At 53.6% G+C, this 27,500-nt stretch overlaps 5 protein-coding genes across 11 annotated transcripts in view; 1 reads left to right on the top strand and 4 right to left on the bottom strand.

The window, feature by feature from the left end:
• The window catches only part of LOC137612642 (phospholipid phosphatase 3-like), an 8,276-nt gene extending 7,576 nt beyond the window's left edge, over positions 1-700 (bottom strand). For 2 of the 3 annotated variants that reach the window (XM_068341267.1, XM_068341266.1), the window contains exon 1: positions 445-700. In XM_068341267.1, the coding sequence (XP_068197368.1) occupies positions 445-559 (115 nt within the window). In that variant the 5' untranslated portion in view covers positions 560-700. The remainder of the gene's footprint in view (positions 1-444) is intronic. The other variant, XM_068341268.1, reaches the window with a different exon arrangement.
• A 735-nt stretch (positions 701-1,435) lies between these two features.
• On the bottom strand, positions 1,436-6,541 carry si:ch211-188c16.1 (uncharacterized protein LOC562677 homolog). Its single transcript, XM_068339895.1, is given in 17 exon segments — positions 1,436-1,718; positions 1,818-1,848; positions 1,995-2,008; positions 2,098-2,190; positions 2,318-2,375; positions 2,736-2,773; positions 2,866-2,905; positions 3,080-3,111; positions 3,184-3,310; positions 3,407-3,566; positions 3,736-3,868; positions 4,313-4,428; positions 4,430-4,505; positions 4,613-5,054; positions 5,127-5,288; positions 5,365-6,346; positions 6,509-6,541. Coding segments are annotated over 17 exon segments (2,607 nt in total). The 3' UTR covers positions 1,436-1,648.
• Positions 6,542-8,892: 2,351 nt separating this feature from the next.
• On the top strand, positions 8,893-12,787 carry c8a (complement component 8, alpha polypeptide). Its single transcript, XM_068341183.1, has 11 exons — positions 8,893-9,079; positions 9,180-9,288; positions 9,645-9,792; positions 9,995-10,142; positions 10,226-10,415; positions 10,489-10,671; positions 11,322-11,562; positions 11,644-11,775; positions 11,866-12,023; positions 12,123-12,348; positions 12,520-12,787. The coding sequence occupies exons 1-11, from the start codon at positions 8,970-8,972 to the stop codon at positions 12,669-12,671; spliced, it is 1,797 nt and encodes a 598-aa protein (XP_068197284.1). The 5' UTR covers positions 8,893-8,969; the 3' UTR covers positions 12,672-12,787.
• A 378-nt stretch (positions 12,788-13,165) lies between these two features.
• On the bottom strand, positions 13,166-17,338 carry c8b (complement component 8, beta polypeptide). 3 transcript variants are annotated; one of them, XM_068341184.1, is made up of 12 exons: positions 17,126-17,338; positions 16,843-17,002; positions 15,846-15,993; positions 15,301-15,442; positions 15,082-15,214; positions 14,769-14,966; positions 14,459-14,699; positions 14,031-14,159; positions 13,799-13,962; positions 13,576-13,729; positions 13,430-13,501; positions 13,166-13,364 (listed from the first exon to the last, which is right to left on the bottom strand). In XM_068341184.1, exons 1-12 carry the CDS (start codon positions 17,185-17,187, stop codon positions 13,207-13,209), a joined length of 1,761 nt encoding a protein of 586 aa, XP_068197285.1. In that variant the 5' UTR covers positions 17,188-17,338; the 3' UTR covers positions 13,166-13,206. The 3 variants fall into 3 exon arrangements, with proteins under 3 accessions (XP_068197285.1, XP_068197287.1, XP_068197286.1); XM_068341186.1 differs by having other exon boundaries at positions 16,843-16,999; XM_068341185.1 differs by having other exon boundaries at positions 13,166-13,361; positions 17,126-17,327.
• A 133-nt stretch (positions 17,339-17,471) lies between these two features.
• Positions 17,472-27,500, bottom strand: part of LOC137612588 (disabled homolog 1-like) — a 29,352-nt gene continuing 19,323 nt past the window's right edge. For all 3 annotated transcript variants that reach the window (XM_068341187.1, XM_068341189.1, XM_068341188.1), the window contains 10 exons: positions 26,930-27,049; positions 26,631-26,669; positions 25,295-25,360; positions 24,429-24,488; positions 22,324-22,371; positions 22,024-22,129; positions 20,495-21,112; positions 19,226-19,308; positions 19,025-19,109; positions 17,472-18,782 (listed from right to left, as the gene is read on the bottom strand). In XM_068341187.1, the coding sequence (XP_068197288.1) occupies positions 19,041-19,109; positions 19,226-19,308; positions 20,495-21,112; positions 22,024-22,129; positions 22,324-22,371; positions 24,429-24,488; positions 25,295-25,360; positions 26,631-26,669; positions 26,930-27,049 (1,209 nt within the window). In that variant the 3' untranslated portion in view covers positions 17,472-18,782; positions 19,025-19,040. The remainder of the gene's footprint in view (positions 18,783-19,024; positions 19,110-19,225; positions 19,309-20,494; positions 21,113-22,023; positions 22,130-22,323; positions 22,372-24,428; positions 24,489-25,294; positions 25,361-26,630; positions 26,670-26,929; positions 27,050-27,500) is intronic.

The following is a 27,500-nucleotide window of genomic DNA, read 5'->3' as shown; positions in this document are numbered from 1 at the left end:
ACCTTAGGTCACCAGTGTGTGTGACCTTAGGTCACCAGTGTGTGTGACCTAAGGTCACCAACGCTGAGTTTACTTTAGTTTTTAGGTGCGTTAAAGAATCACTAAACACAACACGAACCGTTGGGGGTCGGGGGGTGGGGGGTCCACACAGATCCTGCTGTGGGCCCCAGAAAGCCTCGGGGCGCCTCTGCTGCCATCACTGTCATCTAAAAGAAGTTCCTGCTGAGGTTAAGAACTGGAACCGACTAAGACGATTTAAAAGAACGTTTAAACGTCACACACCGGCTCCAGAATGACGTCACCGTTACGTCACGGCTGTGGAACAACATCCGGTGCGTCAAGACGCACAGCGCGTAAAACACAGTCCGACGCAAGCCGGTCGGTTCATCCGGTACCGGACGCCCCCCCCACCAGACACGGGACCCCGTTAGCGGACACACGTACCCAGGAACAGGCAGAAGAGGTCCAGGCCGACCAGCAGCTTCCTCCGGGGGGGGTCTTTGCTGCCGCTGCGCGTCTCGGCCGCCATTCTCTTCTCATAGATCAGACAGCGTTGCATTTAAAACGTGACGTCACGCACAGTCGAGCGGAACAGTCAGGAGGTCCAATCAGAGGCGGCTCGCGGGTCCGGAGGAGGCGGTCACGTGGGGCTGCGGGTGCGGACCGACGCGCACCGGATCCACGCGCGGAGTGGCCCCGCTGCTCCGGTGCAGCAGCTTCACTCCTCTCTCCGGGACCGGAGCCCGCCTCCAGCCGAAGCCACGCCCACAGGCACTCCCATCAGTTCGTGGGGCTACGCCCACTCGCGCGCCGCGGCTGCCCTGCTGACGTCACAGTTCAGCAGAGGGATCGATAGAGGTCGAAGATCAATCAGAAACTTCTATTTTGACAGAAATGAAAAGGAAAACTTTATTTTTTACATCTGGACCAGAATCTTCTCTAAACACTTGTTAGAAGCAAAGAGGACACCACATGACTAGGACACGTGACCCCGGAAAACTAGGTGAGGGTCACGTGTTCACTTCTATACCTTTATAGGTCCACATCCCTGAACCCTGAGGAGAAAACCACAGAACAAAAACAGTTTCAAGAAGCCAGAGACACAAGGTCAGGGTCAAATGTTGAATTCAGGGGTGTCGCAGGATGTTGGTGTCTGCCTTGTTTGAAAGTCCTGAAGCTGCCCAGGTCTCTCTACCAGGAACGTTACCAACTGGTTAGAACCTCTTTTGTTCCAACCAGTTCAGGAACGTCAGTCCATGGCTGGAACGGAAAAACCCAGAAGTGTGTTCGGAACAACATTCTGGTTCAAAGCCCTGGTTCCTGCGTCATTCATGTTCCTGGGCCCTGCAGGAAGTGACCCATGAGCTTCAGAGCCGGCCTCAGTGTGTGTGGGGCGGGGGGGGGACAAACCACAAGAGGATGCAGAAATCCGTTTATTAAATGTAATGCAGAAAAAAAGCTCCACGCGTGACACGATCCTGAACGGCTCAGGTCACGTCGGGTTCAAGTCCCTGAACCCCCCCTCCCTCAGGAGCGACAAACACCAGACCGTAAAAACATCCCACATTCACCACCTGTCACTAAACTCTGGTCGCATCACAACATCAGCGTCTCCACGGCAACGCTCCTCGCCTCGCTTCACCCGGCATCAAGGGGTGTTGGCGTACAGCTGCGGCGGGGGGAGGAGCTCCTCGTCAGGCGTTATGTCATCCGGCGCCCTGTCGCCCACAAACAGCAACACCTCGACATCAGAACCGCATGACCTCTGACCCCACGAGAGATGGGCCAATCAGGAAGCAGGAAGGAGCAACACTTACAGGTAGGCGGGCTCCTCCGCCACCAGCGCATCTGATGAGGGAGAGCAGACAAGTCACATGACCACATCCTCAACACGCCCAGATCCACCAGCGCCCCCCAGAGTGACCCCGGAGGGGAGTTAGCGCCCCGGTAGCCACGCCGCTAGCGGTGAGCAGCAGACAAACTGATGAACTTACCCGGCTTCTCGTAGCTGCGGGGCAGAAAGACAGAGGCTCATTAGGGGGGGGGCAGGTTTAGACTTAAAGAACGATTTGGGTGTTGGGGTGTCGAGTGTCATACATTGATGGGGGGTCCCCTGCCGCTCCATCTGCTCCATCGTCATCCTCGGGTCTGCTCCTGAAGAAGGTGGCCAGTTTCTGCAGGGCTTCCTGTCTGAAACAGGAAGGACACCAGTTCTCATGCCCCGCCCCTACAGGCCTACGGGGGCGGAGCTCCCCCTCACCAACAGAACAGGGTCAACCTCACAGAAACGCCGTCTGTCAGGCGGGTGAAGACTTACTTCAGTTCTTCAGGACTGGCGTCGCTCATGGGGTGCTGGCCAGCGCCGTGTGCGCCCACTGTCCAGGAAGACACACGGTGGGTGGGTGGGTGGGGACGGGTGGGTGAGGGAGGGGTGGGGTGGGTGAGGGAGGGGTGGGGGGGAGGGGCGTCGTTAGAAAGGGAGACAAAGGAAATGTTAGAAAGCACATCAAACGGTGGTCCAGTCTGACACGGGTCAACGTGGAGCAGAAGGCACCAAAGCAGAAGGCCTGGGGTGTGTGTGTGTGTGTGTGTGTGTGTGTCTGTGTGTGTGTGTGTGTGTGTCTGTGTGTGTGTCTGTGTGTCTGTGTGTGTGTGTGTGTGTGTGTGTCTGTGTGTGTCTGTGTGTGTGTGTGTGTATGTTCTGTTCATGCTGACTTCAAACACTGGACACTCACACAGCTCATGCATGGAGGCGGGCCGCTGGGAGAAGCTGCTGAACAAGGAGGCAGAACAGTTATCCAATCACATCATCAGTGGGAGGGGCTTAAACATACTGAACGCTGAAGGAGGAGGGAACAGACTCACGGGGACTCGTCACAGGCCCACTCCTCACTGTCGTCTGTGACTGTGGGCAAAGAAACGAGGGTAAGGCAGGAGACACAGGGACACACACACACACACACGCCCTTCAATCAGGGCGACGCCCATTTAAGGCGAGTCAGAACCCGTCTAACACCTGAGGCGAGTCAGAACCCGTCTAACACCTGAGGTGAGTCACCTCAGAGCTCCTGATACCTACAGCTGCTGGTCAGCGCCGGGTGGCTTGAGGACCTGGAAGACAAACGGTTGTGAGCGACAGCGGGAAGGCGTGGTGAGCCACGCCCTCACGGCGGCCGTCAGCACCTGCTCCCGTTGCTGATGGTGTCCGGCTCCACGTTGCCCCCTCCTCGTCCAGCTGCTTGGGCCTTCTTGCCCAGCTCCAGCATCTCCTTGATGTTCAGCTCCACGTTCATGACTGAGATGTAACCATCTGCAGACCACACACACACACACACACACACACACACACAGTTCCTTCACATACGTGTGCACCGTGACCTCTAGGGGGCAGCGGGTCTGAACTCACACTTGTTGTTGGCGTCCCGGGCCAGCCATTTGCCCTTGGGGCAGTTCGTGGTGCGGATGATGCTGACGGTGTCCCCGCTCTTCACGGGCAGGTCGTTCTTGCGCACCTTGCTGACCACCACCACCTTGGTGTGGTACAACGGCTCCTCTGAGCCGGTCACCTGCAGGTAAGTGACATTCAAATATACACGATAGTTTATTTCTAAAGCAATTCCTTTCTTTTTTTAATTAAAACTTGAAATATCCTTTTTGAAGGTATACTTCAGGTGTTTCAGATGTAACAACATGTGAGGCCTTTTCACAAATGATTGTTTTTGCTCCCTGACTGACTTTGAACTTCTTCTTCATCTCGTTTTCCTTCTTCTCCCTCTCTTTCTGCTCCTTCTTCTCCTTCTCCAGCCGCTGCTTCTCCCTCTTCTTCTGCTCTTTGTGAGCGGCAGCGTGGGGGCTCTGGCGGTCCTTACTGAAATCAAACTGACTGGTTTAGCAGCGTGAAGGATCTGATCTACAGTAACGATCAGGTTGACCTGAAACCAGAATGGACCGCCCCGTGCTCACGACTAAAACCAAAGAATAATCCTGTGAAAATGAAAGGAGGGTAAAAACCTCACAGCGGTGTTTAACCCCAAAGCCGTTCACCACACCGGGGGCATGAACAGGAGCGTGGTCCCCTGATGCGTGACCCTACAGTTACATCCCCATCGTGAAAGAAATCCAAAACCAGTGAAGGAGGTGAAACACAGAAGTCGTGCATCATGAAGAGAGGGAAACAGACGTACCCCAGGTTCCGCGACCAAAGGCCCAGATTAGGTTCGTCCCACTTCAACAGATGGTTTAAATTCAACAGACATAAACGTCCCGTCTCAGCGCTTCAGCTGATGTTTAAGGTCACGGAGTAAATACTCACTAGGGGGAGAGGAGGAGGAGGAGGGGGCCCTGGATCTGTGGAGACGATGACAAGGAGGTGAATTCAATGAAACTAACAGGAACCTTGGTGGAGCTGAAGCGTCTTACTCTTCTGAGCGCCTTTGTGTTTATGTGACATCAGGCTGCTTTTCTTCACCACCACGTCCTCGTACACGTCGTCATCGTACTGCTCACTAGAGGGCAGCAGAGGAAACCCAATCAGACTCACAGGAAACATTTGAGCCCAGTGGAACACTCAAACGTGGATCCACCTGAGGCTCCAGGTGAGAGAGAAGCTCACCCAGCGTACAGTGGGATGTCCTTCAGCGTTCCAGGGGCAGCAGACACGCCGTGGGCCCCGTAGATCTCCTCACACCGAGCGTCCACGTCTACGTAGGGAGGGGTGTCTGTGCCTGCTGTTTGAGGGAGGCCGGGCGGCGTGAGGGCCATGATGTTCTGGTAGCAGACGCTCTGGACCTGCAGTCTCTTGATCTCTGCGGGATCGGGTGAATCTGGACCTGGACCCTCAAAGCCTGCTCCACCACTGTCCTGTGGAGCCAGAGGGTCAGCGCCGACCAGGTCCAGAGCCCCCAGATCCAGCGCAGCGATGTCGACAGCCTCGCCCTCGGCCATGTCCATGTCTGAGCTGTCAAAGTCTGGAAAGTCTGGAGCTTCCAGAGCGAACGAGGCGTGCTCCGACTCGGGTTCCTCACTCGGCTCTTGGCTGGAACCTGGAGAATCCTCTGAAATGAAGATCAACAGGTCAACGGGTCGAAGCCCAGTGAGGTCAGAACCTCTCAAAGCTGACATACCGCCATCTTCAGGTAGGAGGTAATAGTTGATATCCACCACTAGAGGCCTGGGGGGCTTCTGTGGGGCCGGTCCAAGCGACCACAGGTCAGGTAGGGGCTTCCTTGGAGGTGGATGAGCTCCAGAGGGACCTTCAGTCTTTCCAGACCGCTTCTCCATCGCAGCTTCTAACCATCAGGACACAAAACCAGCGTTAAAATGGATCTGGAGACGCGGCTGGAGACAATCACTAACAGAACTCACTGCTGGAAGGTATTTTGGGTCTGACGACAGGCTGGGCTGAGAGACTAGACAGAGGTGGTAGGTACGTCTGCAGGGGGGGCTCAGGTTCAACAGCCTCTGTGCGCTCTGGGGGGGAAGGGAGAGGCTTGTCTTTGGAGGGCGCTTCGGGGGAGCGTGCGCTCCTGGGTTTGGCAGAGATCAGCATCTGTTTGCAGGAGAACTTCTTCCTGGCCTTCTCCAGGGTGGTGCTGAATTTGCTGTTGTTCTCGAAGCTGGAGTCTGGAGACAGAGGGCTGCCTGGGACATCTGGGCTGGTGGGGCCAACCTCTGCGGTCGGTTGGTCACCCGGGGGAGAAAACCTGTCTTCTGAAACGGTTTTCTTCATGGCAGGCGTGTCTCCGGCGTCGCTGGGCAGCACGTTGATGTACACCGGCTCCTTCTTGGCGTCGCTGGGCAGCACGTTGATGTACACCGGCTCCTTCTTGGAGTCAACGCTGACTTTGGGAGGTTTTACCGACGGAAATGGAAGCAGGGCTTTCTTCTTGGCTTTCGTTTGCGGCTTGACGTCTTTCCCCGCTTCCGGTTCCGGTTTGTGCTCCTTCCTGGCCGGCGGTTCCGTCCTCAGCTCCCTCACAGGCGGGACAGGAAGCACCAGAGGCATGTGCCGCTCCCTGAGCGACAGTTTGGGGGCGCCGTCTCCCTCGGCAGGCTGGGAAACGGGGGACCTCGGCTGGGGCTGAGGCGGATAGGTAACAGGACGCTTGCCCCCAGAGGCTCGCAGCCCATCTCTGAGCAGGAGCCGAGTACCCACTGTTGCCCTGACTTCTGTCTGAATGTTAACGTAGATGGGCATGTTGCTGCTGTGAGCTGCAGGAAGAGGAGGAGGAGGAGGAGGAAGGTTCTTGGGTTTCTCCGCCACCGCGGGCCGACTCGGTTTGGGCTGGGCCAGGAGCCCCTCTTCCTGAAACTTGGCCCTGAGAGCCTTGAAGTCGATCGGTCCCTCCTGGGGAGGGAGACAACCCCACAACCACGCATCATTCATCAGTTCATTAATTTAAACGTTCATTACTTTCACAGATAATTTAGTCCTGATGGCTAATTCAAGAGGAGGTCAACATTAACTACTTAATTTAAGGGTTGGTTGACCAAAATCACGTGTTCTCACCAGAGCTCTCTGGTGGGTTCCAGACACACACATGGTATGACAAATATCTGGCTCCGAGGATAATATACAGTACATTAACAAGGAGAAGTCAATCAGTAGAGTTTTCTGTCTTTTACTGTGGTACAAATCCTACTTTTTAAGGCTGTATGAACACTAAATATTATCTTTTTCAATTAACATTTGAGTGACTTTCACACTTCATCCTAGATTGAATTTCTTATGGGTTACTGAATATATTCATGCACCAAGTCGTCATTAGCGACCGCCAGCAGCGCAGTAAAACAAAACTACCAGCGAGGAGAGACAGTCAGCTGTGCAGCGCAGACTGAACAGATGACAAAGTGTCTGCTGGGTAACAGCCACCGCTGTACATTCAATGGGGGCGTACAGATGGTTCATCAAACCCTCATAGCGGGGGGATTAATTAAAAGACCTGACCTTGGATTCGTCTGTCTGCAGGTTTTGTGGCAGTACTTTTATTAAATGTCAGTCGTTTGTTGTCACATGTGTGAGCATTACGTTTGAAGATACACCCATCTACTAATATCACAAGCATCTAGAAATAACCAATAAAACCCACTAGAAACCCCCTTAGACCGTGTTTCCTGCTCCTCATATCTGAAATAAACAGTGAACGGTTTCTACGGAAACCCTGGAGCAGGGATGGAGGACAGTCGATAACTAATCACAGACGACTGGGTTCATATTTCATGTATCAGTCCACATTCACGCTCATGGCTTTCACAGATGAACACAAACAAAAGATAAAACATGAAAGATCTGTGGTACAGATCACATTACTGGTTCTATGATTATTCTTGCAAGTTTACTTGCAATTTCCTCCGGGATTAATAAAGTATCTGTCTATCCATCCATCTTATGATTTATCACCATGCATACATCCACCGGTGCATTTTGGTTGGAATGACGTGACTCCTCATAAATTTTGGTGGTGAAAACAGTGGCGTGCGCTACTGTTTGATGCATTCAAATTAGAGTACAGACAAATAGTAATTATCAACATTAGCTGCTAACAAATGAAATGTCTGATTAAAAATCCCCTAAATTTAGTAATTAGGTTTGTAACATGAACAATGGTTAACATTCTGATAAATACTAATGAGGTGAATGCCTTAAACACAACCTCAAAAACTTAAATAATCTTAATTAAAATGTTTATAATTCAGAAAATGACCCTTTTCAGGAACATTCTGTAGCTAAAATCTTTTGTATATGAATATTCTCTGGGTTATTTGATGTTTTATGTCCACACATTTAAATGTTTGGTAGTCGGACTGTTAGCTAGCTGGCTAATAGTCCTGCCACCTAACTAGCTAGCTGGGATCAGGACTTTTATTTATCTGCTTAACCAAATATATTTCAAATTACTATTATTTCCAAATAATCCCGTAATATTCTGAAATTATTTGCTATAACTCTTTTTTCAACAAAATTTAGTCGCATTCAAACGCCTTCATTTGAAATACGACACACCTGCTAGCAGTGGGCGTGGCTGGACTGATAGCTAACAGAGCTAGCTCCCGCTAACAGTCCTGCTAGCCAATAAAGCTAACCTCCTGTCACAGTCTTCCTAGCTAATTACAGAGCTAGCTTCCCGCTGACAGTCCTCCGGCTAAAGCTCTAATTGTCACCTCCTCCATGGCGGCTGTCTGCGTATCCACTGCCGGGGCTAAGCGTCTGGAAGCGGTCTAACGGGAGCGGCTCGCCCTCCGGTCCGGTTCACTCCACACACTCCTCCTGCGCGGTGGCGAAACTATTTGAAAGCGCCGCCGTGTGACGCGTTTGCGCACTGCACGCATCTGACCCCGCCCACTTCCGTGTTGCTTAATTGACAAATCAGCGACAGGCACGTGACCAGTGGTCGGCTGTCCAATAAGTAGGTCAACTAATTCGGAAATATAGCTGAGTCATCTATATAACTATTGGTATTGATAATAACAATGATGATGATAATAATAATGATAATTAGAATAGTAATAATAACAATTAAATAATAGTATTAGTAATAATGATGATGATAAAAAATAAAATGATATTTAGTAATAATAATAAAAATGAAAACAACAATAATGATAAAAAATAAACAACAACAATAATAATAATAGTAATAATAATGAAAATAATAATGATGATAAAAATTAAATAATAATAATGTGAGCCTCTTGCCACAGATAAGGTCAGAAATAAAACGTTTGTGTGAGTTTGTTGTTCCAGTGAAAGTTAATTTTTTGTGTGGGTGCTGAAACTGGATGTTCCTGCTGTATTTGCCCGTCTGAAGACAGGAATTGGTGCAAAAAAAAAGAAGAATTCCCTGAGTGTTGTAAGAGTCTTGTTTACCCATGATCAATCATTCACTGTGATTTGTCAAGACTGCCTTTCCAGAACTCCACACTGGATCAGCAGCACTTTAGTGACTTTGGATTTTGACCACCATTTCAGAATGCATTTATTTATTAATTTACCCCTGATTTTATACACACTTTATCTGCTGATCCATCTGAACTCGTTTGTGAATGCGTCGAGGAGGCCGTGGACCGCTGCTGATAACAGGTACAGTTTTCCACACTTCACTTCACCTTCGTGATCACACTAACTTTATACATTCCATGAAACATAAGAGGAACGGGGTGATCCTGGGTGTTTCTGTTAGTGGAGCCGGGGCGAGAAGGACCAGAGCTGTGAACAGACCGACGCCCATCAACTGTCAGCTGGGGAGATGGTCGCCGTGGACGCCCTGTAACTCCTGCACAGATAAACAGGTAACGCTGATCATTCACTACAGAACACTAGAACAGAAACTGTGATGACAACGGATTATAAAGTAGATCCTTTCTTCAGGGATGGAATGATCAATAGGTCCAAAGGAAGAAATGATTGATCAAATTAGCAATTTTTCAATATTCCTGACTTTTAAACTTTTTGTCCAAAGGTCACCTGAGGGTCTCGTAGTGTTTTTGAAATGTTATGGCTACTACCTCTGTATTAAATATATCGATCAGCTTAGGTGTTCACAGGCCCGTTGTGGACCATCTGTACCACATGAGTGTTCTAGTGTAGATCAATACCATGCATGATCGATGGAAATACTGAGTGAGCTTTTCTAAATGTGCTTCAGGTGCGTTTCCGCTACCTGGAGAGACCCTCCCAGTTCGGTGGCACCGAATGCATCGACACGCTCTGGGACAGGCGGGCGTGTCCAACGGCAACCGCACCGTGTCTGGTGCCCGACTACTGCGGCGAGAGCTTCACCTGCAAGGAGAGCGGCAAGTGTTCCAAACAGGAAGTTACATCCTCTGATCTGAGATCAGTGTTCCAAACAGGAAGTCAGGTCCTCTGACCTGAGATCAGTGTTCCAAACAGGAAGTCAGGTCCTCTGACCTGAGATCAGTGTTCCAAACAGGAAGTCAGGTCCTCTGACCTGAGATCTGACTGACCAGACCGTCTTCCTGTCTTCCCGTGTTTCAGGGCGCTGCATCAGCCAATCCCTTCGCTGTAACGGGGAACAGGACTGCGATGACTTTTCTGATGAAGACCGCTGTGAGAACATCAACCAGAGAGACGACAAGTGTTCCACGCTGCTGCCCATCCCCGGGGCGGAACGGGGCACCCAGGGGTGAATTAAAAAATCAAGACTTCTTGTTACATGTCAGGTAATCCCAATCTGATGAGGGATGTGATTATTTCCCTCTTTCCCAGCTACAACGTCCTGACAGGAGAGTTCGTGGACCCCGTGCTGGACCCCAGCTACTTCGGGGGACAGTGTGAATACGTCTACAACGGCGAGTGGAGGAAGTTCATCTACGACTCGTTCTGTGAGAACCTGCACTACAACCAGGAAGTGAAGAACTACAGGAAGCCCTACAACTACCACGCCTACCGCTTTGTGGTGCGTCCCGTCTCTGTAATGCATTCTGGGTGTAGAGGGCCGTTTGACCTACAGGTGAACCTACCTGCTGCAGGCTGAAGCTACGTCAGAGGGCTCTCATGAATACTACGACGACGCCGTCAGCCTCCTGAGCGCCAGGAAAACCATGAGGTCGTCCAACGCCGGCGCCTCCGTTGGGGTCTACTATGTGGAAGTGGGGCTGAGTGGGGGTCGGGAATCCGAGTTCCTCCAGAACGTAACGCAGCACAAAAGCCAGGTATGATCTAAGGTGATGACAACACACCGGGATGCACGTTACACCCCTCGTCCAAGAGGCTTCTTCAGTTCTAGTGGTGGTTACAAACAAGTTGGGACAAGAACTGAAGACGTCTCTTAGATGAGAGGAGAAACGTCTTCAGGACACTTTCTGAAAGTCTAGTGGATTGATTTCAACAGCTTTGGAGAACCGTATGCAAATCAGCAAAGAGTGGTGGTTTAAAATTGCGCATGCAGGCAAATTAAACGAGATTTAAAAATTATGTTGTGTATTTCAAAAGAGTTATTCCCCCCCAGTGAGGTCTAGTAAAACAGGTCACAGCTGTGTGAAGGTAAGGAGAGGAGGGTCTATCCATTCTGGGGTGAAGTGGAGCAAAGGAATGCTTTTAGTTCTGATTTAATCATCATCCCGGTTGGTCTGGTTCCTGTCAGATGGGAGATTGATTCCAGGTCTGAGTTCCACATCAGGCACTTCCTGTTGGCCCGAAAGGTTCTGGACGGTTCGCGTGGGGCCAGAGTTTCACTCAGAGACGAGTTTAGTTTCAGAGCCACAAAAAGACTTGAAACCAGAAAGACATCAGGTTTAGAAGCTGTTGTATGTCTGTCAGAGACGTGTTGTCCGTGCCTGACTGACTGAGACGCTGCCTTCAGGACCTGGGATTCGTCAGGCTGTGGTCCAAAGTCCAAACGGCCCACTTCAAAATGCGGAGCGACAAGCTGATGCTTGACGAGGACTTCTACGTGTCGCTCATGGAGCTGCCCGAGCGCTACGACTTCGGGATGTACTCCCGCTTCCTCACCACGTACGGGACGCACTACGTCACCGAGGGAACCATGGGCGGGACCCTGGAATACGTGCTGGTGGTCAACAAGACGTCTCTGTCAGAGTCAAGTAGGGCTGTCCAGCGTGTGTCACTGTGAACCAACAGGAGATACGGGGTAGGCTAACCTTCTCTGACCTCTGACCCCACAGAGCTCGAGGGTAAACAGGTGGGACGATGCTTTGGTGCCTCTCTGGGTTTTAACTATCCGGTAACGGACGGAGTGACGGCCGGTCTCAAGGTGGGCATCAACCCGTGCAAGAAGGGAGGCGGCTTCGTTCAAGGTGAGTCGTCTGCATGCTACATGCTACTGCTAGCTAAGCTGAGGTGCTAACTCACCTGTGTTGTAACGGTGACTCTTTGGTGACCTGTAGAGTCAGACAAGGGTTCGGCTGTGGTGGAGGACATTATCACTCAGGTGAAAGGAGGGATTGTGGGTAGCAGCAGCGGCCTGTTGGCCATCAGGAACCCAGAAACGTACAAGAACTGGGGGGCAACGCTCAAATACAACCCAAGACTCATCGAGTATGAGGTGCCTACCTGCCAGAGACAGATCCGTTCCATGATTGGTGATCTTCTGTTAATGTCACCTTCCTCCTCCTCCTCTTCCTCCCTCTACCTCTCTAACCAGACGATGCCGATCTACGAGCTGGTGCGCCTCAGCACGGCGGCTGACCACGTGGGGGCCCGACTGGCCCACCTGCGGAGGGCCTGGGACGAGTACCTGCAGCAGTTTGACCCGTGCCGCTGCGCCCCCTGCAGGCACAACGGGCTGGTGGTCCTCACGGGGACGTCCTGTAGATGCATCTGCAGGTCCGGTTACCAGGGCGACGCCTGCGAGGAGACGCTCAGAGCGGGTGAGGGTTCGACACGAAGGAGGAGAACATATCCAGTCATACAAAACTGAGCTAAAGCTAAGCTAGGCTAACTGTTAGTAGCGTCATGTATGAGGTGAGCATCAAACTCCTGCTGTGAAGCGACGCTTTGGTTTAAAATCACCTTAAATTCCTCCTGATCGTCCTCTGCAGACACCAAGACGGACGGGTCCTGGTCCTGCTGGGGGGGCTGGTCCTCCTGCGCCGCGGGGAGGAAGACTCGCATAAGAAGCTGCAATAACCCCACACCTGATGGGGGCGGAGCCAGCTGCCTTGGCTCCTCCTCCCAGACTCAACACTGTTAGGTGTGTTTGCTTCAAACAGTAGAATCTGGTGTTTATTCTAGGAAATAAAACTGATTTTGGAATTCTCAACAGGGCACTGACTGTGAAGGTAGAAATAAAATCCTGTTCACACCTGACCGACTGTATTTATGTGTCTGAACCGGAAATAAACTAAATCTGTCCATTTATGAATGAATGGATGAAAGAAATAATGAAAACATGAGTGAATGAAATCTTCATTTTTACTTTGAACATGTACAAATTTCAAAGAGCAAACAAACAAATCGACACTTAATTACAAAAAAAGTACATTTGCTTCACTAAAAGAAGATTTTATGATCATTTTGTGCTGCATATCTGAGATTGTTGTTTATAACAGGAGCCTCCAAGCCCTGAACACTAGATGCCCCCTGTCAGGGAACACCTGGCTTACAATTAAAACAAGAGGAGGATGAAGCCGGTGAATTACTTTGACTCAGATTCTACACACACCGTTAACAGAGGACCAGAACACACACTCTGAATAAATCTTTATTCCAGAATTCACGCTTGTCGGCTAATAGCAGTCGGTGGACTCCTGCTGCAGACCTCTGCACGCCATCCCTCCTTTGCTGGGGGCGGGGTTGTTACACTGTCGGCTCCTCGACTTGGTGCCCCCCCCGCAGGACGACCAGGCGCCCCAGCAGCTCCAGCTGCCGTCGATGGCGATCTCTGCTGGAGGAGAACAGGCGTTAGCAGAGAGACGTGAGGGGATGCTGGCTGGGTTCTTCAGCGCTCACCGCTCCGCCTGCTGGTGACCTCACATCCTGACCCGCTGTAGCCAACGGGACACACACACTCACACCTGGTGCCTGATGGGAAATAACATGCAGGTCCATCAGCAGCAGACACAGGAGACTAGACATTAGTTTAACCCCTGAGGTACCTTTCAGGACGGCCACGCCGTTGTTGAGGCACGGAGCGCACCGACACGCACTGGCCTCCGCCAGGTACTCCGACAGCGCCCTCTTCAGGTTCCTCTTGAGGGAGGCATGATGGGTGAAGTCTCTGGGGGTCACCAGCTCAAACAGCGGCCGCGTCTGGCGTGAACCAACACCATTATGGGATGTCATTCAGACCCGGGTCAGTCCAGTGCAGAGGGAACTCACGGTGGTGCGAAGGAAGTCCGGGTTGAAGCGCACGCCTTCGCCCCACAGCTCCATCAGCTGGGGGGTGGGGAGCTTCTCCGACACCAGAGCCGTGATGGACTGGCTGCTCCCCCCCTTCACGATGGCGAAGAAGTCCTGGACCACGCTGCTGTCGCTCGACTCGGCTGGACGGGGACAGGTAAGGTAAGTCAGGTACATCTGGAGCTTCTGCAGGAACCAACCTGGCGCTCACCTCCCATCTCGTCCAGCACGCCTTTACAGGCCCCGCCCTGGACCCCGCCCGTCACGTACACGCCGTAAACGTTGGCCCCGAGTCGCAGACCCGTCTGCGTGCAGCGTTTGTAGTCCTCCAGAGAGTAATCTGGAAGCACACAGGCAATAAAACCACAGGGTGAGGGCCCCTGCCACGCCCGTCTGAGGCCACGCCCGTCTGAGGCCACGCCCGTCTGAGGCCACGCCCGTCCGGGGCCACGCCCGTCCGGGGCCACGCCCGTCCGGGGCCACGCCCGTCCGGGGCCACGCCCGTCCGGGGCCACGCCCGTCCGGGGCCACGCCCGTCCGGGGCCACGCCCGTCCGGGGCCACGCCCGTCCGGGGCCACGCCCGTCCGGGGCCACGCCCGTCCGGGGCCACGCCCGTCCGGGGCCGCTAACAGATCTACCTGTCTTCTCCAGCCGCTCCTTGTTGAGGATGATGGTGTGCTCGTACTCGCCCCCCAGCGTGCCCTCGGTGATGTAGTGCGTGCCGTAGTCCCGGTACACCTGCCGGTACTCGCCGTAGACGTACGCCTGGGGCAGCGAGCGCAGGCGGCGCAGGAAGTGGTGGTGCAGCACCAGGGCGTCGGACTTCAACATGTACTGGGCCAGCTCCAGCTCCGCCTTGGCCCTCACGAAGCTGCTGGCCTGGGGGGGGCGATCAGGGGGTGGGTCTCAGGCGATGTCGCGGAGGCGGTGAAGCACCTGTGATCTCACCTGTCCGGAGGCGCGGCGGATCTTCTTCTCAGACCTGGTGTATTTGGCGTCTCGGTGGTTGAAGCCGAACTCGGCCACGCCCGGGAGGCGGAACCCGAAGGAGACGCTGGTCTTGGTGGCGCGCTCCAGCAGGGTGTAGTCCACGTAGTCCGAGTACGACTCGAAGGCCTGCAGGGAGAAGTCGTACGAGCCTCGGGTCTGGAACACAAGCAGGACGGCGTGAGGTGGGCGGGAACCCGTCGGGTACCTCGTGCTGGTCGGGCGTTGGTCGGGCGTTGGTCGTGCGTTGGTCGGGCGTTAATGGGGCGTTCACCTGGTGCGTGTACTGCAGCAGGTTGTAGGGCTTCCTGAAGCGCACGTCCTGGATGTAGTGCGGCAAGCAGCTGCCGGCGTAGAAGCGGTGGTCCAGGACCACGCCCTCCAGGTGACTGTCCAGGATGTTGATGCTGCAGGACGAGCAGCAGGTCAGACGTCGTCCTGCAGACGACCTCGGGTCGCCCCGCCCCCGCCGGCGGCGCCCGACCCCACTTACCCCCTGGCGAGGTTCTCGATGCCCCAGTACTCCTCCACTTCCTGTCTGCAGGGTTTGGACACCTTCCTGCAGCCGACCTCGTCCGACATGTCGCCGCAGTCGTCCTCACCGTTACACTGCAGGGTCCTGTGGACGCAGCGCCCTGGGGGGGCGGGGGGGGGTCGTTCATGACAGCAGGAATGCATCAAGTCGTGTAAGAGACGACGCAGACGGTCCACCTGTCTGCAGACACCCCACCTGTCTGCAGACAGGTGGGGTGTCTGCAGACAGGTGGGGCGTCTGCAGACAGGTGGGGCGTCTGCAGACAGGTGGGGCGTCTGCAGACAGGTGGGGCGTCTGCCCCACCTGTCTGCAGACGGCCTACCCGTCTGCAGACGCCCCACCTGTCTGCAGACGCCCCACCTGTCTGCAGACGGCCTACCCGTGTGCAGACGCCCCACCCGTCTGCCTACCTGTCTGCAGACGCCCCACCCGTCTGCCTACCTGTCTGCAGACGCCCCACCCGTCTGCCTACCTGTCTGCAGACGCCCCACCCGTCTGCCTACCTGTCTGCGTGCAGAGGAAGCCCTCACACACAGGTGTGTTGTCACAGGTGTAGCGCGCTGGAACCTCACAGGCCTCCTCCTCCTGGCCGTGGTGGTTACACGGCGCCCCCCCGAACTGAGACGGCTGCTCCAGCTTAGCGTAGCGGTACTGGGGGGGTCAGGTGACGCACACATGGGGGGTGACAGAGAAACAAAGAGGAGGTTCAGCGCCACCTGCTGGAGGTGCGGGGGGTCCTGACACCGCCCTGGGGAGTCCTAATCCCATTAGAGGCCTTTTTCTGCCTGGCCAGCGCTGGTTTTTACTGGTATTTAGTGGTATTTACTGGTATTTACTGGTATTTATAGGTATTTAGTGGTATTTTCTGGTATTCTCTGGTATAAAGGACATTTATTTAAACCAGTGGGGGGTGTTTCCACACACATTTATCCTTCATAATTAAAATAAGTTTCAGTTGTTAAAATTGAATTTAAGGTTTTATGTTTTGTAAAATGAATTTATTTCCTTTCATGTTGGTAAAGGGATTCTGTGTACCAAAGCTCTGGCTAGTGGCTGCTAACTTAGCTTAGCACATGCTAACTCCCCCCAAAGGGAGCTCCCTTTTTCTGTGAATGAAATAAAGACGTGTCCAAAAGACGTTCGTTGACACATTTAGCTAGCTATTTGTAGCGTTTATGCTAATTAGTGCTGCCACCTGCTGGTTGGTGGTGGGCGTGGCATCGGTTCTGTTGTTGGAGCACCATGAGAATAAAACCAGGCCCGAGTCAGTCCATTCCTCCGTAATACTGACTGATCAGGTCACCCTGTCTCCACGCCCCCCCATAATACTGACTGATCAGGTCACCCCTGTCCCCACACCCCCCCATAATACTGACTGATCAGGTCACCCTGTCCCCACACCCCCTTTAATACTGACTGATCAGGTCACCCTGTCCCCACACCCCCTTTAATACTGACTGATCAGGTCACCCTGTCCCGACGCCCCCCCATCAGACTCACTCTTCTCCTCTGACAGGTGTCACACCTGGACCAGGCGCTCCACGCTGACAGAACACAGTCCACCGGGTCAGCGGCCCCCGGTCGGGGAGCCGACCGCCCCGCCCGGCGCCCCGTCTGGGGTGTCTCCTCCACGATGCCCGACACCACTTCCGACTCCCTGCTGACAGAAACGTGACCTCACACTGAACGGACGTTCGTCTCCATGGCGATAGGTCTGAGTAGATTAATCAGAGTGAAGCGATCAATGGAACTGATTGGAAGCCGATTGGAAAGCCGGTCCTACCTGAGCGGCGCCAGGCTGAGGGACAGGTGCAGCAGACACACACACACAGCGAGCGTCCTCATGGCTGTGTGTCGAGGGAATGGAGAGCAGACGGCGTGTGTGTGTGTGTGTGTGTGTAAACACACACTGATCAATACCTCCCGGGATGTGAAATCATGTTTGTGCGGCGATGACCTTTGAACTTTGTCCACCTGAAGCGGAATGTTCAGAATGACTCAAGGGGGAGGTGACGTAAAAGATTCCCAGAAACCAAAGCGACTCAACAAAACAGGAAGAAGACGGGTGAGAGTCGCTCATTAGCATAACTGATAGGTGATCAATACTACCATGGGACTGATAGACACGGACACCCGTGGGAATCATGTGATATTTATTGAGGGTGGGGGCAGTGTGGGGACGTCAGATGTACAAAAGTCCTCTCTCCTCGTTTTCAATCTTAATTCCATAAATAAATGTACAAAATATTTGTGACTATCTGTCTCCTCCTCCAGCAGCACGGTTACCGTGGGTTACCGTAGTCCAGGAGTTAATAGTGACCTCTATGGTGAACGGGTGCAACGGGTGGTCAGACCTACGATAGTGAGACGAACGCGAACGACGACCGACAGAAGATCGACCTGACGAGGCGGAGACACGCCTCCACTGTCTCTGAGGGTCATCGGCCGCGTCCCATTAAGAAACCAAACAGACACGATCAGAAGAACAGCCGGCGGAGTGACCTCAGTGGACACGCCTCTGAACCCAGGGGCTGCAGGAGCACCGCCCCCTGGAAACCATTTGGATGTTTTCCCCGTTTTGAGGCTCCTTCATGTCTCTCATCCGTCCAATAGGAGTCTCTGATGAGGTCACATGACTCACAGTTCACACCTTCACACAAACAGAAGACATCAAAACAAGAAAAAGGCTGCAGGAGTGAGACAAACGTCCTGATGGCAGACGTGGCGGCGCTGGCAGGAACACAGGAAGTTGGCATCAACGTGGCGTCTTTTTGGCACGCAGGCTCAGGTGTGTGTGTGTGTGTGTGTGTGTGTGTGTGTGTGTGTGTGTGTGTGTGACTGGGAAGATTGTATTTACAAAATAGATGTTTGGCAAATTTAGTATTTCCACATTGATGCCTCATCGACGCAGAATTCACAGCTTATGGGATTAAAAAAGAACTGTTTTCTGATTGGACGGGGGGCGGGGTCGCGGCGGCGTCCGCTGGATCTACGTTCAGTCTGGAGCAACACCAGGAGAACACTTTGGTGACACCCCCCCCTGCTGGGGGGTCTCTGCTGGTGACTCTGAAGGTCGATGCTCCTCCTCAAAGCATCAAAAATAATCCGTCACCACGGCAACCTCATCAATATAAACCCCTTAATCCGTCATGGGAGGGTCGCCTCCAGTCAAAGATGAAAGGTCACTTCCTGGTTGAAAGGTTATTTGATTGGATAATAAAGCCAGAAGACGTCTCGTTGTCGTGCTGAGGAGGGGGGGTCCCCGCCGCCCCTGGGGGAAACGGGTCCTCAGACCGCCGGCGTGTCTCAGGACCACCAGAATAATCCCTCACGTCTGGAAACAACCCCACGGGTCAGACTGAATCCAGCTGGGAGCCGCTGCTCGTCTCCGCCCCCCCTCCTCTGGTGAGGGAACGTCCTGGACTCCACAGCTTCCATCCCTGAAACACAGCAGACGCCATCAGAGCAGCCCCGCCTCCCACCACCAGGAGGCGGCGGCGTGCCGTCCTCTCCTGGCAGAAGACACTGACATCAAACCAGAGCTGCTCTCAGCTGGCAGCATCACACACCCACAGACCAACAGGTGGAGCTGACAGAGACAAACAGGGTGGCTGATGGGAAAAAAACATCAGAAAACGATTGTGACAGGTGAAGGAGAGGGGCGGAGCTAGGAGGTACCCACTCAGTGTCTGCGGTCTCTAGGTGTCCTCCTGTGGACACGTCTGGCCCTGCAGGGGGTCAGAAGCCCCACCGGGGGCCGCGGAGCCCTGGAGGCGGGACAGGAAGAGAGGAGCTAGCGTCGCTATGGTAACCAGGAAGTGCATCACTACATCCAGATCAGCTGAGAGCTGCATCAGTGAGGAGGGAGGAAGATGATGCTCACCTGTTCCAGGTCCACGGGGGAGTGATCCGGAGGGGGGTCGCTGCCCTGGGACGGGGGGCTCTGCTGGGGGGCTGGAGGGGAAGCTGTGGAGGGAGGGGGGACCTGTGATTGGCTGTGAGCGTTTCCTGTTTTATGCTAATAATCTGACATGGGCGGGTCCTTTACTCCACATTACTGCTTCCTGTTTCCCATCATGCCTCCCTTCAGCGTGGTGACATCACATCAACCTCAACTTCCTGTTAGCCTTTCATCCAATCAGCTCTCGTTAAAGCTCACATCCCATAATGCACTGCTGCCTGAACACCATCACACGCTCTGACTCCGCCCAGGTGTGTCAACGCTTCAGGTCACCTGACCTGTCGATCCACCGTGTTTCAGAGACACACACACAGACACACACACACACACAGACACACACACACACACACACACACACAGACACACACACACACACACAGACACACACACACAGACACACACACACACACACACACACTCACACACACACACACACAGACACACACACACACCACACACACACACACACACACACACACACACACACACTCACACACACACACACACAGACACACAGACAGACACACACACACACAGACACACACACACACACACACACACACACACTCACACACACACACACACAGACACACACACACACCACACACACACACACACACACACACACACACACACACACACACACACACACTCACACACACACACACACACACACACACACAGACAGACACACCACACTCACACACACACACACACACATAGACACACACACACACACACACACACACACACACACACACACACATAGACACACACACACACACACACACACACACAGACACACACACACACACACACACACAGACACACACAGACACAGACACACACACACACACACTCACACACACACACACACACACACACACACACACACACACACTCACACACCCACACACACACACACACTCACACACACAAACACACACACACACACACACACACTCACACACACACACACACACACACACACACACACTCACACACACACACACACACTCACACACACTCACACACACACACACACACACACACACACACACACACACTCACACACTCACACACACACACTCACACACACACACACAGACACACACACACACACACACTCACACACACACACACACTCACACACACTCACACACACTCACACACACACACACACACACTTACGGGACTCGGTGGACGGTGATGTCGATCCACCTGGACTCAAGGTCATCCTGGAGAGGTCAAGGTCGCTGCAGCCCCCCTCTTCTGGCGGGGTCAGGTGACTGCAGGTCACCTGACCCTCGCTGGCCCCTGATGTGGGGGGGTCCTCACAGGCCCCTGACGTGGGGGGGCCCTCGCCGGCCTCTGAAGTGGAGGGGCCCTCACCCCCCCCTGACGTGGAGGGGCCCTCACCCCCCCCTGACGTGGAGGGCCCCTCCCCGGCGTCCGAGTCCCTCCCCAGGCTCAGCTGCCTCTGCAGGGTGGGGTCGGCCGTGTGCTGGGGGCTGGTGATGGCGGAGGAGGGGGCCGACAGGTCGCAGCCGGGGGGGCACACGGCGGTGAGGGGCACCAGGCCCTGCAGCACGGCGGCCGGGAGGGGCTGGGGGGGCATGTAGGCCATGGCCGCCCACTGCTGCTGGGGGGCCCCGAATAGGTTGGCCTGGCTCCAGATCACCGGCTGGCCCCCCGGGAGGACCTGGGTCACCTGTAGGGGCCCCTGGACCCCAAAGGCCAGCGTCTGCTGGGGGGGGAACGGCTGCTGCGCCCACTGGGCCGCCTGCACCGCCCCCATGGTCATGTAACCTGGGGGGGGGTGAGGAGGTCGGAGGTTAGTAGACGGCTAGTGGGCGGCCAGCGGGCGGCTAGTGGTGGTTAGTGGTGGTTAGTGGTGGTTAGTGGTGGCTAGTGGTGGCTAGTGGTGGTTAGTGGGTGGCTAGTGGTGGTTAGTGGTGGCTAGTGGTGGCTAGTGGTGGTTAGTGGGTGGCTAGTGGTGGCTAGTGGTGGTTAGTGGTGGTTAGTGGTGGTTAGTTGGTGGCTAGTGGTGGCTAGTGGTGGTTAGTGGTGGCTAGTGGTGGTTAGTGGTGGTTAGTGGTGGTTAGTTGGTGGCTAGTGGTGGTTAGTGGTGGCTTGTGGTGGTTAGTGGTGGCTAGTGGTGGCTAGTGGTGGTTAGTGGGTGGCTAGTGGTGGCTAGTGGTGGTTAGTGGTGGTTAGTGGTGGTTAGTGGTGGTTAGTTGGTGGCTAGTGGTGGCTAGTGGTGGTTAGTGGTGGCTAGTGGTGGTTAGTGGTGGTTAGTGGTGGTTAGTTGGTGGCTAGTGGTGGCTAGTGGTGGTTAGTGGTGGTTAGTGGTGGTTAGTGGTGGCTAGTGGTGGTTAGTGGTGGTTAGTGGTGGCTAGTTGGTGGCTAGTGGTGGCTAGTGGTGGTTAGTGGTGGCTAGTGGTGGTTAGTGGGTGGCTAGTGGTGGTTAGTGGGTGGCTAGTGGTGGCTAGTGATGGTTAGTGGGTGGCTAGTGGTGGCTAGTGGTGGTTAGTGGGTGGCTAGTGGGTGGCTAGTGGTGGTTAGTGGTGGCTAGTGGTGGCTAGTGGTGGTTAGTGGGTGGCTAGTGGTGGCTAGTGGTGGCTAGTGGTGGTTAGTGGTGGTTAGTGGGTGGCTAGTGGTGGCTATTGGTGGCTAGTGGTGTGGTGGGTGGCTAGTGGTGGCTAGCAGGCGGCGGCTACCTGAGGGCACGGAGGTGGGGCTGAAGGGGGGGTACATCTCTGCAGGGTTGTGCTGCTGGCGGCTCGTCCTGCTGGGGTCCAGCGTGTTGGCGGGGGAGGGGGGCATCTGGGAGGCAAACACACACACACACACACACACACACTGAGCGTCACGTTTATCTGGAATCTACAGGACTGGGGGCCCCTCAGGCCCCCCCCACTGGAAGAATGAAACACGTCACACACATGGTTGGCAATTTATATAAAGTTCATGCAGGTGTGTGTGTGTGTGGGGGGGGGGGGGGGTGAGGGGATACTCACCGAGGGAGGGGTGGACATGTCACCAAAAAGATCAAAGTGGTTGATGTTCTGTAACAGGAAGAGAGAGTCAGTGAGGCTACGGCGCTGGTCTGAGGCTACGGCGCTGGTCTGAGGCTACGGCGCTGGTCTGAGGCTACGGCGCTGGTCTGAGGCTACGGCGCTGGTCTGAGGCTACGGCGCTGGTCTGAGGCTACGGCGCTGGTCTGAGGCTACGGCGCTGGTCTGAGGCTACGGCGCTGGTCTGAGGCTGAACTCAGTGGTTGAAGCTGTTCAGGCTCTGATCAGATATTGTTTCTGCCAATGGGGGGGGGTCATCTTTATCACACTGATCACACTCCAAACACACACACACACACACGCACGCACGCACACACACACACACGCACGCACACACACACACACACACACACACACACACACACATAAGAAGCTCCTGCAGTCCCGCAGCCGAGACAATGAGGCCCCTTCACAATGCAAACAGATGCTGCCCCCCCCCACTGGACATGTGGGGGGGGGCGCGGCCTCAGCGATGAGTTGCATGAGTTGTGTGTGTCTGTGTGTATCTGTGTGTGTGTGTCTGTGTGTATCTGTGTGTGTAGGTGTGTGTGTGTGTGTGTATCTGTGTGTGTATCTGTGTGTGTGTGTGTGTGTGTCTGTGTGTATCTGTGTGTGTGTGTGTAGGTGTGTGTGTGTGTGTGTATCTGTGTGTGTATCTGTGTGTGTGTGTGTGAGTGTGTGTGTGTGTGTGTGTGTATCTGTGTGTGTGTGTGTGTGTGTGTGTGTGTATGTGTGTATGTGTGTGTGTGTGTGTGTGTGTGTGTGTGTGTGTGTGTGTGTGTGTGTGAGGCCGTGCACAAGCAGACGATGAGGAACGACGGCAAATAAAAATAAAACACACACACACCCAGGATCCATGCTGTAGAAACAGACGCACATGGGGGGGCGGGGTGGGGGGGTCACAGGGTGTTCATGTCCTCCTTCAATACGCCGGCGGATAGCAGCTTGCAAGGCATTCTGGGACGCCAGAGGGGCACAGAATGATATAGGATGTGGCAACACACATCAGGTGGGGGGGCGAGTGTGTGTGTGTGTGTGTGTGTGTGTGTTGGGGGGGCTCCCAGAAAGCAGCACTGAATGAACAGACAAGCAGGAACACTCAGATACGAGGCGCCGCTGCTCCTGCAGCAAGGGCTGCTGGGATGCGATAGCGGCGGCAGATCTGTTTGATATGCGGAGCAACGAGCGCACGAGCGCTCACAAGCGCCTCACGAGCGCCTCACGAGCGCCTCACTAGCGCCTCACTAGCACCTCACTAGCGCCTCACTAGCGCCTCACTAGCGCCTCACGAGCGCCTCACTAGCGCCTCACGAGCGCCTCACGAGCGCCTCACGAGCGCCTCACGAGCGCCTCACTAGCGCCTCACGAGCGCCTCACTAGCGCCTCACTAGCGCCTCACGAGCGCCTCACGAGCGCCTCATGAGCGCCTCACTAGCGCCTCACTAGCGCTCGCACGAGGAGTGTGTGACGTCTGTCTGGGGGGGGTGTTTGGCTAAAAGCCTTGAATGGGGGTTTTTAGGAGCGGTTTGGGAGATCTACCGGCGGCGGCGCCGCCTTTGGTTCAGTTTGATGGGAGGAGGAAATAAAACCCGATCGAATCGATCGGTTCTGATGGAGGTCAGATTTTAGGAGCGTTTGATTGGATGGAGCTGCGACTGCATGCAACCAACATCCAACCGCCTGCAAACCCCCCCCATCCTCTGAGGAGGACGGAGAAGCCCCCCCCCTCATTCATCAGGTCACAAACACACTCTGATCCAGACGTGCAGCAATGGATACTGGGAAATTTATCGGACTTTGTCAGATTGATCGGTTATCTCTTAAATCAGGGTTGCCATGACGACACCGATGGGTTTCATCATCAGGAACAGACGTGGACGCCTGTCGTCATGGGATTGGGAATGGAGGCTAAGTTACCCAACAGATCGCGGTGGGGGGGTATTATGGGATGAGTTGTGTCCGGGGGTTGGAGCGCCCCCTGCTGGAGGATGGAGAGAGGTTTGCAAGCAGGAGAGCAAAGAAAGAAATAAAGGAAATGAGACACCTACAGTCATGAAATGGCGCTTTGGGACGTCATAGATCCCTTCCTTCTGCTGATTGGTCGGAACCTGCATCGGATTGGAGGTGGAGCAACAGAGAACACCTGCTTTAACTCAAACATGTCAGCTGAGGAATGAGAAGCTCTCTGCGTTCTGATTGGTCGCTTCAGGGCAACGTTATCTTTAAGAGGAACGGAGCCGATCGGCCCGATCGATTCTGCTTAAATCATTATCGATCGCAGAGCGGACGCTCTAAATGACGACGATTGCCTTCCTGTGCTTCCCTCGCGTTTATTCAAATCATACGTTTGTCTTAGCCCCGCCCCCTCCTGCCCCCACAGGGGTCAACGTTGGAGCCTATTGATCTCCTCTGGTTCTGAGATCAGACGGCAGCAGGCGATGAATCTCTCATCTTCAGAGGAACGCGAGGTAAAAGAAGAAGATCTTGGGGGGGGGGAGTGGGAGGCAAAGCAGGGAGGGGGGTGGATTAGGATTAAACCATGCGACGGGTCCCTGGAGTCCTGGGGGCGTCAGTCGTTCAGGTGGGCTGAAGCCAGAAGGTCAGCGGGTCGCGGACGGAGTTCTAACCCTGACCGTCATTAATTCAAATTATTATTGAAGAAAACGTAGTTTTAAAATACATCCATACGCATTTCATACAACTGATTTTAAGTAATTAATGTAACTAATATAATTAATTTAATGTTGTTTCGTAACAAAGAATTAAAGAATTAAACTAGAAGAAACGTGACCAACGACTAGGGAGCTTTCAACGCAAACACACGTTAGCACTAAACTCCTTTCCTCAAAAAGAATAAGTTGCCCCATGAAGGGTGTTATCGTCTATGACAGGGTGAGGGGGGGGAGCCTTGTACCTGATAAACGCTCTCCTCTGAGTGGGGGCCACGCAGGGGCTCGTGTCCGGCCTCAAACACTATGTACTACAGAACAGAAGGAGGAGGACGAAGACCAAGAGGAGGAAGAGAAGATGTGCAAACAGGGGGGGTGGGGGGGTGAAACAGGAAATGGAAAAAAACAGGGAGAGACGGCGACATGGTGGGGGGGTGGGATGAGGGGGTGGGAGGAACAAAGGGATGAAAAGAGAAAGAAAAAGGTGGGAAGAGGAAAGAGCACAAGTATCAGAGGTCAGAGGTCAGGCAGTCAAAGCATTGAGGAGGTTTAGCGGAGCGACGCTAAACATTAGCGGCTAATAAAAGTTTTTAAGGGTCTCCAAATACAGGAAGTGGATAAAGTTTGATCAATGAGTTCATTTCCTTCCTTGCTGAGATCAAAACGAGCAAAATGATGCTTCAGCTTCATGTGTGTGCAGCGGCAGCTGTTAGCTTAGCTTAGCATCAGGACGGCAAAAAGAGCGGGAAAAAGAACCACCTTTCACTAATGTTAGTCCAATCAAAGTACTGATGGACACATTTATCTGTAGCTTAATGTCAGTTAGAGAAATAGATACACATTTTGAAAAACAGTCAAATTAAAAAGAATTTAATAAATTATCTGTGATTATCCAGTGAAAAAACATCTTCTGTCACGAACCAGTCGTCATGACGACACACCGCTGGAAACGACCCATCAGGGACCAAATGATCACAGGATGAGATAAATGACTTAAAAAACAACAATGGATGAGGAGGAGTTACCAAATCCACCTGGTAAACAGTGAACATAGAGGTTACAGGGGGGGTTAAAGGTCGTGCTTCCTGTCGATGCTAAGCTGCTAACAAACGTCTCAGCAAGAAAACATGAAAACACACCAAAACCAAAAGCCGCAAATGGAATGAATTAATGCAAAAACACACTTCAAGAGAAAAAATAAAGGGGGGGTGATGTGGGAGGTGTCTGGACGTAGCATTAGCATCTGGAGCGAGAGTTAGCGCTGTCTGGATTCAGTGTGAGCCAACAGAAAAACATGTTCAGCCAAATTAATGCAAAGAAGGTTGAAACAGTGGGAGGGGGCAACAACCAGTCAGGTGGGGTGGGGTTAGGGGGGTGGGGGGGCAATTCTCTGGAAGAAATCAGAACACTGACACAGATCAACTGAAAAAACATGGTTTACAACATCGCTATGGCAACGGATGGTGTGTGTGTGTGTGTGTGTCTGTGTGTGTGTGTGTGTGTGTGTGTGTGTGTACAAGCTTTGGGGTGGGAACACAACTGGGGGGGTGACAGCAGGTGTGTGGGTTCCTGAGGGCATACCTGGTACACCGGGTCGTCCACCTCGTCCTCCAGGATGGTCTGTGTGGGGGGGGGCAGAGAGCACATGGGTTGGTCATCAGCCAATGAGGAGTGTCAGCAGAAAGACACGGACAGGAAACAGGAAACAGGAGGTGTGTGTGTGTGTGCGTGTGTGTGTGTGTGTGTGTGTGTGTGTGTGTAGGTGTGTGTGTGTGTGTGTGTGTGTGTGTGTGTGTGTGTGTGTGTGTGTGTGTGTGTGTGTGTGTGTGTGTGTAGGTGTGTGTGTGTGTGTGTGTGTGTGTGTGGAGGCGGAGTCAGACCTGGTAGACTGCCTGCTCACAGTGCTTGTCCTTCTGGACCTTCTTCTCCAGCTCCTCGCGCTGCTTGATGTCGTAGATGAGGGTGAAGAGGTCACGCAGGTCGATGATGAGGGGCTCCGCCTGCGGGGAACAGGAGGAGGATGTGAAGGTGGTAACCATGACGACAGCTCACTGAACCAAACGCATGTGAACGCAGTGAATGAGACGGATTATTCCCAGAAAAGCTGGAGGAATGAGTCCAAACCCGTTCCATAATGTCAGAACACCCCCCCGTGTTCTGACACTGGGGGGTGTTCTGACATTATAATGAGATAAAAACAGAGAAACAGAGTCTTTGTGGACATCTAACACCTCCTGACCAACACTTTTCATCTGCGTCCTTCTATTTACTGTCAAGCTTCCACAAAGTGCATAAAAAGGCTCAGGCTGAAGCAGAACCCCCCCGTCAGCACGTTCCCCTCAGGTGGTCCTGATGCTGTTAAAGCTTCAGCTGCTTTTCTTGAAGCTGAGTCCATTCAAAAACGTGAATTTAACGGAACTTTGATGGAAAAAATGCTAAACTCTTGTCTTC

The sequence above is a fragment of the Antennarius striatus genome, chromosome 18 (genome assembly GCF_040054535.1).
Source record: "Antennarius striatus isolate MH-2024 chromosome 18, ASM4005453v1, whole genome shotgun sequence".
NCBI lineage: Eukaryota > Metazoa > Chordata > Actinopteri > Lophiiformes > Antennariidae > Antennarius > Antennarius striatus.
The sequence above is the reverse complement of the archived record's forward strand: the minus strand, read 5'-3'. Positions and strand labels throughout refer to the sequence as shown.